Genomic DNA, 9,997 nt, shown 5'->3' with positions numbered 1-9,997 from the left:
TGGTGGGATTTGAACCCTAGTCTCCCAGATACTGTCCTTGTTAATCCAGTGATAACACCACACCACATCACACCACCACCTCCCAGTTATGTTAACATAGTCCAACAATGGTAGAGTCAGGGTCCTACCCAGTAACAGGTGAGACTGAGGAACCAGGGCCCTGCATTCCAGCAACACCATTCTGACAGCAAGAACTTACATTTAGATAGAACGTTTTACATAATAAAACTTTGCAAGGCACATCACAGGAGCATTAAGCATTATAAAACATAACACTGAGCCACACAGAATTTAGGTCAGATTGCCAGATTACCTTAGTCAAAGTTTAAGGATCCTGTGAAATGAGGAAAGCAAGCGGGAGAGACGGAGTGGGCGGGCCGGGGGGAGTGGGGGGGGGGGGGTGGTTTCAGGAGGGAACCCCAGAGTTTACAGCCTAGGCAACTAAAGGGGCGGCTGCCAATGGTGGAAGAATTAAAAATGGGGATGCCCAAGGGAGCAGAATTAGAGGAACCGAGATATCTCTGATTTAATATCTCTGTAATATCCTTCAATCCCCACAACTCTGGGAGGGTTGTGGGGATTGAAGGATATTACAGAGATATTAAATCAGATTACAGTGCCAGCAATCATATTAGACGTGATATCGTGAACAAAACCTATAGATCCAAACTAAAATTCAAACAATTAGTCTGCTCTCTTACGCAATCCCAGGAATGGATTAAAAATGTTGGGTAGCGATCTCAAATTTAAACAATAGCAACTTGATTGCTCAGGGGAGGTAGCGGTGCACTAGTCCAGTGACATTGTCTCTGGGCTAGTAGTCTAATGACCCAGCGTAATGCTCTGGGGGCAGGTTCAAATCCCATCACAGCAGATGGTGAAATCTGACTTCAGTAAAAATGACCATGAAACCATTGTTGTAAAAACCCATTTTGTTCCTCAGGGAAGGAAATCTGCTATCCTTACCCAGCCTGACCTACATGCAATGTGGATAATTTTTCATCTGCTCAGTCCAAAGGAAACAAGGGATGGGCAATAAAAGCTGGCTTACCTCCCATGAATGAATAAAAACGATGTTTAAATATTTTTATGTAACCTTCATAACTACTTAGACCAGGAATTTTCCGTTTTTCAACTGTTCTTTTCGACAATAACAGTTATTTTCTCTCATCACCTCCTGAAGGAGCTGTCCCCAAGCATCATAGAATTCCTACTGTACAGAAGTGGCCATTCGGCCCATCAAGTCTACACCGACTCTTTGACAGAGTATCCTACCCAGGTCCTCTCCCCCGCCCTATCCCCGTAACCCCACACATTTAGCACGGCTAATCCATCTAACCTGGACATCTTTGGACACTAAGGGTGGAATTTTCCTGTCCCATCCGCCAGGGGAATTGTAGTGGGCGGGTCAGGATCATGCAAAGGTTCGTTGACCTTGGGCAGGATTTTCCGGTCTTGGGGCGAGCGCGGCTGGAAAATCCGAAGCTTCGCTCACCCCGAAACTGTAAGATCCTGCCCGAGGTGAACGGACCTTCTCATGATCCGCCCCTCTCTTGCTCCGATTCCCGAGGCGGACAGTAAAATCCCAGCATCAGGGTCAATTTAGTATGGACAATCTACCTAATAAGAAGAGGCCTGTATTGGTAGAGTATTCAAATGTGGGGTCATCCCAGCCCAGCAGTAGATCAAGAATGCAGTTCTCCTTATTCTGAATAATATCAGAACAAAGTTGGATTGTGCATGTTTGGAAAGATGTAGAACACACTGGAATTATCACACTGCTAGTGACTCCAGAAATAGCAAACAGCGCCATCAAGTGAGAGGATGTGAAAAACTGTTTCATTCATCATCCAACCAAACATACTCTGACGATTCCAGGCAACGTTATCAGCACCAAGGTAAAAGATGCTGGAATCTGAAACAAAAAAACTGAAAATGCCTGTTAGTGTCCCGGGATGTGTAGGCTAGAGAGACAATGCAGGGTAAATTTGTGGGGATAGGGCCTGGCGTGGGATTGTTGTCAGTGCAGACTTGATGGGCCGAATTCTGCACTGTAGGAATTCTATAATTTAAAAAAAAGATCCACTTCTGAGCTGCAAAGGTGTGACCTTTAGTCTTTTATTTCATAATACCCGCACAGGTACGGCAGGCAGTAAAGAAGGCAAATGGTATGTTGGCCTTCATAGCGAGAGGATTTGAGTAAAGAGATAAGGATGTTTTGCTGCAATTGTATAGGGCGTTGGTGAGGCCACACCTAGGATATTGTGTGCAGTTTTGGTGCCCTTATCTGAGGAAGGATGTCCTTGCTATAGAGGGAGTGCAGTGAAGGTTTACCAGGCTGATTCCTGGGATGGCAGGTCTGTCATATGCGGAGAGACTAAATCGGTTAGGATTATATTCACTGGAGTTTAGAAGAGTGAGAGGGGATCTCATAGAAACTTTAAAAATTCTAACAGGGTTAGACAGGGTATTTTCAGAAAGAATGTTTCCAATGGTGGGGGAGCCCAGAACGAGGGGTCATAGTTTGAGGATAAGGTTTTTAGAACTGAGGTGAGGAGAAATTTCTTCACCTAGAGCAGTGGTCCCCAAAGGGTGCGGCGCGCCACGCTGGTGCGGCGAGAGAGGATGGCAAGTGTGGCGGGAAGATTCAAGGACAATCAAAGAAACATTTAAACATGGTTTAAACAAGCATTGTTTTATACTTTCTGGATGTCCCATGATCATATTATAAAGTAGTTGTGTTCTATGTTATGAATCAAGCACTGCTAGTTGTTTTTTTTGTTTTTGAATGTATTATCAATAAAAAATTTGGTGTGACGCGAGCAAATTTTTATTCCGAAAGTGCGGCCCAGTGAAAAAAGTTTGGGAACCACTGACCTAGAGGGTGGTGAATGTGTGGAATTCACTACCACAGAATGTAGCTGAGGCCAAAATGTTGTCTGATTTCCAGAAGAAATTAGATATAGCTCTTGTGGCTAAAGAGATCAAGGGATATGAGAGAAAGTGGGGATCAGGATATTGAATTTGATGATCAGCCATGATCAAGATGAATGGTGGAGCAGGCTTGAAGGGCCAAATGGCCTACTTCTGCTTCTGGTTTCCATATTTCTATGTGTCATTATCTTCTTTAGCCAACACTAAAACTCCTGTATCCCCATTGCTAAAAAGGCTACCAAAATGTTTGGTTTCCTCTTTAAATCTTTTCTGCTCAGTAACTCCTAACTCTCCTCGGCTCGAGCCTATCCCAAAACTTGAATATTGATCCTATGTCTAGAAGACTCTGCTGCCTGTCTCTCTCTCCTATGTAGGATACCAGAAAAAGGTCAACATCTGACAATCTCTCTCACCTCTGGACTGTAGTTTCTCTGACTTAGATTCATTGAATCCCTACAGTGCGGAAGGAGGCCATTCGACCCATCAAGTCTACAACGACTCTCCGACAAAACATGTTACCCAAGCCCGAGATTTCAGAGGGTTGTAGGGCTAAAGGAGGCGACAGAAATAGGGAGGGTGAGGCTGTGGAGGAATTCAAAAATAAGGAGGATAATTTTGAGATCAAAATGCTGCTGCGTTAAGAGCCAATGTCAGTCAGTGATAGCGGGGGCAACACGGGTGAATGGGACTCAGTGCAAGTTAGGACATGGGCAGCAGACTATTGAATGAGCTCAGGTTAATGGAAGATGGACGATGGGTAGTGAGGAGATCACTGGAATGGCCTCGTCTCGAAGTAACAAATACATGGATGAGGAGGGTTTCAGCAGCTGATGAACAGAGGCAGAAACTTATCTGCAAATTTAATCCAAACTGTTACTTAAAAAACAAATCAGAAATCTTGTGATTCATTAAAAAGCACAGAGCATTGTGCCCACACTGAATCCATCTGAAAATTGTCTGGAATTTAACACATGGCACATTGAGATGTTTAGTGGGATGTTTACATAGATAGCCCATCAAGTCTCTGACAGAGCATCTTACCCAGGCCCACCCCTCCTATCCGCATAACCTCACACATCTACCCCTAGCCTACACATCTTGGGACGCTTAGGGGCAATTTAAGCATGACCAATCCACCTAACTGCACATCTTTAGACTGTGGGAGGAAACCGGAGCACCCGGAGGAAACCCACGCAGACACGGGGAGAATGTGCAGACTCCACACAGACAATCACCTGAGGCCAAAAGTGAACCCGGATCCCTGGCACTGTGAGGTGACAGTGCTAACCACTGTGCCACCATGTAAACAGGTTAAATTTTACTGGAAAATCTCACAGGAGTTGTAATTGTTAGATTTCACATGACTACTTGCTGAAACGGAGACAAATCTAAACTTAACCCCTGAAACAATGGACCGAAGTGTTTTAAGTAAAAGCAAAATACCTCAGATGCTGGAAATCTGAAATAAAAACCGAAAAAGCTGGATAAACTCAACAGGTCTGGTGGGACCTGTGGAGAGAGAAACAAGAGTTAAAGTTTCGAGTCCGTATGCACCTTTCACAGAATGATCCAATATTTTGTTTTTATTATGAAGTGTTTTAAATCACAGGTTTGAATTTTAAACTTCAGACACTCACAAACAAGAGCTGCATGGTTGAGTCTCATATCCACAATTAGGATATATTTAACTGGAAAAGGCAGTAATAATGTGGAACCCAGTAACACAAGGAATAGCTGAGATGAATAGCATCGGTGTATTTAAGAGGAAGCTCGAGTTAAACACAGGATGGAAGAAGGAGTGAGAGGCTATGCTGTTAGTGTTAGATGCGGAGGGGTGAAAGGAGGTTGGTATGTGGTCTAAATGTTGGTATAGATCAGTCAGACTGAAGATCAATTCCTGTGATGTAGATCACAGAATTGTTACAATGCAGAAGAAACCAAAGATGTGCGGGTTAGGTTGATTGGCTAGGTTAAAAATTGCCCCTTAGACTCCTGAGATGTGTAGGTTAGAGGGATTAGTGGGTAAATATGTGGGGGTAGGGCCTGGGTGGGATTGTGGTCGGTGCAGACTCGATGGGCCGAATGGCCTCCTTCTGCACTGTAGGGTTTCTATGATTTCTATGATTTGGCCCATCATCTCTGCACCAGCCCTCCGAATTAACCACTCACTTGGTTCCATTCTCCCGTCTGCTTCCCATAGCCCTGCACATTCTTCCTTCTCAGATAAGTCTAATTCCCTTTAGAATGCCTCGCTTGAACCTACCTCCACCACACCGTCAGGTAGAGCGTTCCAAACTCTAACCACTTGCTGCATAAAGAATTTTCTCTTCAAATCGCATTTCCTTCTTTTGCCAATTACTTTAAATCTGTGCCCTCTTGTTCTTGATCCTTTCACAAGTGGGAACAGTTTCCTCTCATCTACTCTGTCCAGACTACTCATGATTTTGAACACCTTTATCGAATCTCCTCTCAACCTCCTCTTTTCTGAGGAAAACAGTCCTAACTTCTCCACTCTATCTTTATCACTGAAGTTCCTCATCCCTGGAAACATTCCTGTGAATTTTTCCTGCATTCTCCAATGCCTTCATGCCCTTCCTAAAGTGTGGCACGCAGAACTGGACACAATACTCTAGCTGAAGCCAAACTAGTAACTTAAACAAATTTAACATAGCCTCCTTGTTCTTGTACTCTATGCCCCCATTAATATAACCTCGGGTACTGTATGCTTTATTAACTGCTACCTTAACCTGTCCTTTAATGATTAATGTACATATACACCAAGGTCCCTCTGCTTCTGCATCCCTTTTAGAATTATACCCTTTATTTTTTATTACCTCTCCATGTTCTTCCTGCCAAAATAAACCTGCACTGAACTTCATCTTTTTTTATTCATTCATGGGACATGGGTGTTGCAACATTTATTGCCCATCCTCAGTTGCCCTTGGAGAGCAGTTGAGAGTCAACCACATTGCTGTGGCTCTGGAGTCACATGTAGGCCAGACCAGGTAAGGATGGCAGATTTCCTTCCCCAAAGGGCATTAATGAACCAGGCTGTCTTGTCTGGAGACAATACACATCTTTTTAGCCTGTCTTGATGCTCTCTCCACTCCCATTGTTTTGTTTCTTAAAGACTGGATTAGTTGTAAGTATTCGCATTCCAACCATTATTCATGTAAATTGAGTCTGTGTCTTTATAAGTTCTGTTTGTGAACAGAATTCCCACTCACCTGAAGAAGGGGCTTAGAGCCTCGAAGGCTTGTGTGGCTTTTGCTACCAAATAAACCTGTTGGACTTTAACCTGGTGTTGTTAAACTTCTTACTGTGTTTACCCCAGTCCAACGCCGGCATCTCCACCTTTGAAGTTTGACACTATCCTCCTCACAGTTCACAATGCTTCCAAGTTTTGTTTCATCCACAAACTTTGAAATCAGGCCCTGTGCACCAAGGTCTAGGTCATTAATATTTGTCATGGAAAGCAAGGGTCCCAACACTGACCCTTGGGGAACTCTACTACAAATCTTCCTTCATCATGAAAAACATCCACTTACCTTTACCTCTGCTACCTATCACTCAGCCAGTTCCGTATCCTGTCCCCTTTATTCCATGGGCCATAATTGTGTTCGCAAGTCTGCTGTGTGGCATTGTATCAAACACCTTCTGAAAGTCCATGTACACCACGTCAACAACATTACCCTCATCAACCCTCTCTGTTACCTCCTCAAAACAACTCCGACAAGTTAGTCAAACATGATTTTCCCTCAAGGAATTCATTCCTCAGTTAACCCGCATTTGTTCACGTGACAATTACCTTTGCCCCGAATGATTGCTTCTAGAAGTTTCCCAACCACTGAAGTTAAACTGACTGGCCTGTAGTTGCTGGGCTTATCTTTACACCCTTTTTTGAACAAGGGTATAACATTTACAACCCACCATTCCTCTGGCACTACCTCTGAGTCTCGGAAAGACTGAAAAATGATCTCCAGTGCCTCCACAATTTCCACTCTCACTACCCTCCATATCCTTGGATGCATCTCATCCAGTCTCCCAAGTACAGATAACCTATCCAATACCTCTTTCTTTCAATTTTAAATCCATCTAGATTAATCTATCTTTTACCCTGGCCTGGATAGCATCTTCCTTCATAAAGACAAATGCAAAGCTAGACCCTCTGCCTCCATGTCCAAATCCCGTTTTTGTTGATAATGGACCTTACTCCTCCTTTTACCTCCCTTTCACTATGTATATGCCTGTAGAAGACTTTGGGATTCCCTTTTAATGCGAGTTGCCAGTCTTCTTTCATACGCCCTCTTTGCTTCTCCTACATTTAGCTTGGTTTTCAATTGTATTTTCTGCTTAACATCTGTAATAAGCACACTTTATATAGTTTATTTATTAGTATCACAGGTAGTCTTACATTAACACTGCAATGAAGTTACTGTAAAAATCCCCTAGTCGCCACACTCCGGCATCTGTTCGGGAACACTGAGGGACAATTTAATATGGCCAATGCACTTAACCAGCATGCCTTTCGGAGGAAACCGGAGCAAACCCATGCAGATACGGGGAGAGCATGCAGACTCCGCACAAGCGGTGACCCAAGCCAGGAATCAAACCCAGGTCCCTGGCACCGAGGGAGAAATATTAACCACTCTGCCGCCATGCCACCCTAAGAAGCAGCTCTGCATTGGCCAGGAATCGAACCCGGGTCCCCTGTGTGGCAGGCGAGAAATCTACCACTGAACCACCAATGCACATAACGTATCATTTCTTTCTTAATTTCTTCTGTCATCCAGGGAGCTCTGGTTTTGTTACGGTTCTAAGTAAAAAGAGTGTTGGATTGTTCAACTGTTATAATTTAAGATACCCTCACATGAATAGTCAGGTTGCTTGATGTTTTCTAGGAAAAACCTAAGTTGCGATGTAAACAATTTGAAGACATGGATAGAAAAAGTTCCGTTTATTTGGTATTTCTCAGAAGTGGCAACATTTTAAATACAGAGCAATCACACAGAGGCAAAGTCTTGCATCGACCCAGCTGCCTCCTCCTGTTGTTCCTGGGTATACATTCCATATCATGGAATGTGAAATGGGTTTTGACCAAAGTTCACACTGTTTACTGTGGAACGGAAAAACAGGTGCAGTCTTTGATTAGAATCTCTTTTTCCCCACCGACCTTCAAGGTGCTGAGTAAACACGGATCCCAGGTCAGCTATTTTGCTGAGACCAGCGACTGGTGGGTCCCACCACAACTAACGAAAAGCACTCCACAACCCCCTTTTAAAGGTAGGGCTCACGACTATAAAACTCAGAGCCGGTCCAAACTAACATAACTCTACACGGTTCAAATGACAATATTCATACCAAGTTCAGTGAAAATTTGAACTCTCTTGGCTCAGTTCCCACGAGTGACAGGAGGCGCACTTGCAACCCCAAGCAAGCTCCTGTTTATTATTGCGTACGGTGTGATTTCCAAAGCACTAAAGTTTGACTTGCGATCCAATTCCGGTGTGAGCGATGAAGTTATTGCATTTGGTGTTAAAGATTGAAGAAAGGCGGGCAGTTGCAACCCCTGGTGAGCTGCCAGCGTCTGTCACCCTGACAGGTGATGTAGAGAAGGACCAGCCCCGTCAGTGCACACAGGATAGTCAGGATAATCAGAATCCAGGTCAGGGCCCAGTTTCTGAAGAAATACTGCAGGCCAAACATGAGGATGGAGAAGAAGACCAGAGTAAGGAGGAAACGCCTGATGGCGGCCGCTGTCACCCTGTCCCGGAAGCGTTCCTCCTGCGGGTCCGGACGGCTGTTGGTCTCAGCGATGAGGGTGAAGGTGCTGGCTTGGCTCTGCAGCAGGCGTTGGGGACACAGCAGCACCTCGGGCACAGGCTCGGTCAAAGCGGACATCCTCCTGGACAGTCCGGCCATCAGGCCCGGGTGGTCAGGGAGATTGCTGATCTGCGCACCAATCACCGGCGTGGAGTGTCGGCAGAGAGGGCAGGTGACAACCCAGGAGCCACCTTTACCGTCTGACATGATGATCTTCAAACAGATTGCACAGAAACAGTGCTGGCACGCCAGTTGCTTGGGTTTGCGAATGAAGTAATCGTACTTGCTGAAGCAAATGGGGCAGTCATGCTCTGGTACCGAGGCATTTCCAACAGCCGCTTTCTCCATCCTGACTCAAACTGACACTCAAGAGGCAGAGTGTAAGCTCCGTCTGGACTGCTCCGTCTGGGCATTTGCTGTATTTATAGCTTTACAGCAGGTCATTCACATGCACTTCCAACTCAAACATTTTATTGTACAATTCACTCGAGGGGTGTATCAGGTGCAATGTGTAACTAGTTTAATGGGTTTATAGTTTGACTTGATAAGATTTAACTGACTCAGTTCAGCAGAGGCCGGTGCTGTGAACTGAAGTTCTTTCTGTGTCAATGACACACACTCGATGGAGGGCTGGATCTGTGCTGGAGAGGGCTTGCCGTCCACTGCCAGGGTCTCCTAACCAACTCTCATCCAGATTTCAAATAAAAGTGGGCGGCACGGTGGCACAGTGGGTTAGCACTGCTGCCTCACAGTGCCAGGGACCTGGGTTCGATTCCCGGCCTTGGGTCACTGTCTGTGTGGAGTCAGCTGGAATACTGTGTGCAGTATTGGTCCCCTTATATGAGGAAGGATATATTGGCATTGGAGGGAGTGCAGAGAAGGTTCACCAGGTTGATACCGGAGATGAGGGGTTTGGATTATGAGGAGAGGCTGAGGAGATTGGGTTTGTACTCGTTGGAGTTTAGAAGGATGAGGGGGGATCTTATGGAGACTTATAAGATAATGCGGGGGCTGGATAGGGTGGAGGCGGAGAGATTCTTTTCACGTAGTAAGGAAGTTAAAACTAGAGGACACAGCCTCAAAATAAAGGGGGGTCGGTTTAAGACAGAGCTGAGGAGGAACTTCTTCTCCCAGAGGGTGGTGAATCTCTGGAATTCTCTGCCCACTGAGGTGGTGGAGGCTACCTCGCTGAATATGTTTAAAGCGCGGATGGATGGATTCCTGATCGGTAAGGGAATTA

At 45.1% G+C, this 9,997-nt stretch overlaps 1 protein-coding gene across 1 annotated transcript; it reads right to left on the bottom strand.

Moving 5' to 3' along the window:
* Positions 1–7,883: 7,883 nt before the first annotated feature.
* LOC144509754 (E3 ubiquitin-protein ligase RNF186-like) lies at positions 7,884–9,112 on the bottom strand. The gene has a single exon (XM_078238539.1). It carries the CDS (start codon positions 9,103–9,105, stop codon positions 8,470–8,472), a length of 636 nt encoding a protein of 211 aa, XP_078094665.1. The 5' UTR covers positions 9,106–9,112; the 3' UTR covers positions 7,884–8,469.
* Positions 9,113–9,997: the final 885 nt, after the last annotated feature.

The sequence above is a fragment of the Mustelus asterias genome, chromosome 22, assembly GCF_964213995.1.
Source record: "Mustelus asterias chromosome 22, sMusAst1.hap1.1, whole genome shotgun sequence".
Taxonomy (NCBI): domain Eukaryota; kingdom Metazoa; phylum Chordata; class Chondrichthyes; order Carcharhiniformes; family Triakidae; genus Mustelus; species Mustelus asterias.
Note: the sequence above shows the minus strand (reverse complement) of the source record. Positions and strands in the feature narration are given on the sequence as shown.

What these genes read in the sequence shown, in the direction of transcription:
- LOC144509754 (XM_078238539.1), bottom strand. Translation starts at nt 9,105, where the DNA reads ATGGAGAAAGCGGCTGTTGGAAATGCCTCGGTACCAGAGCATGACTGC.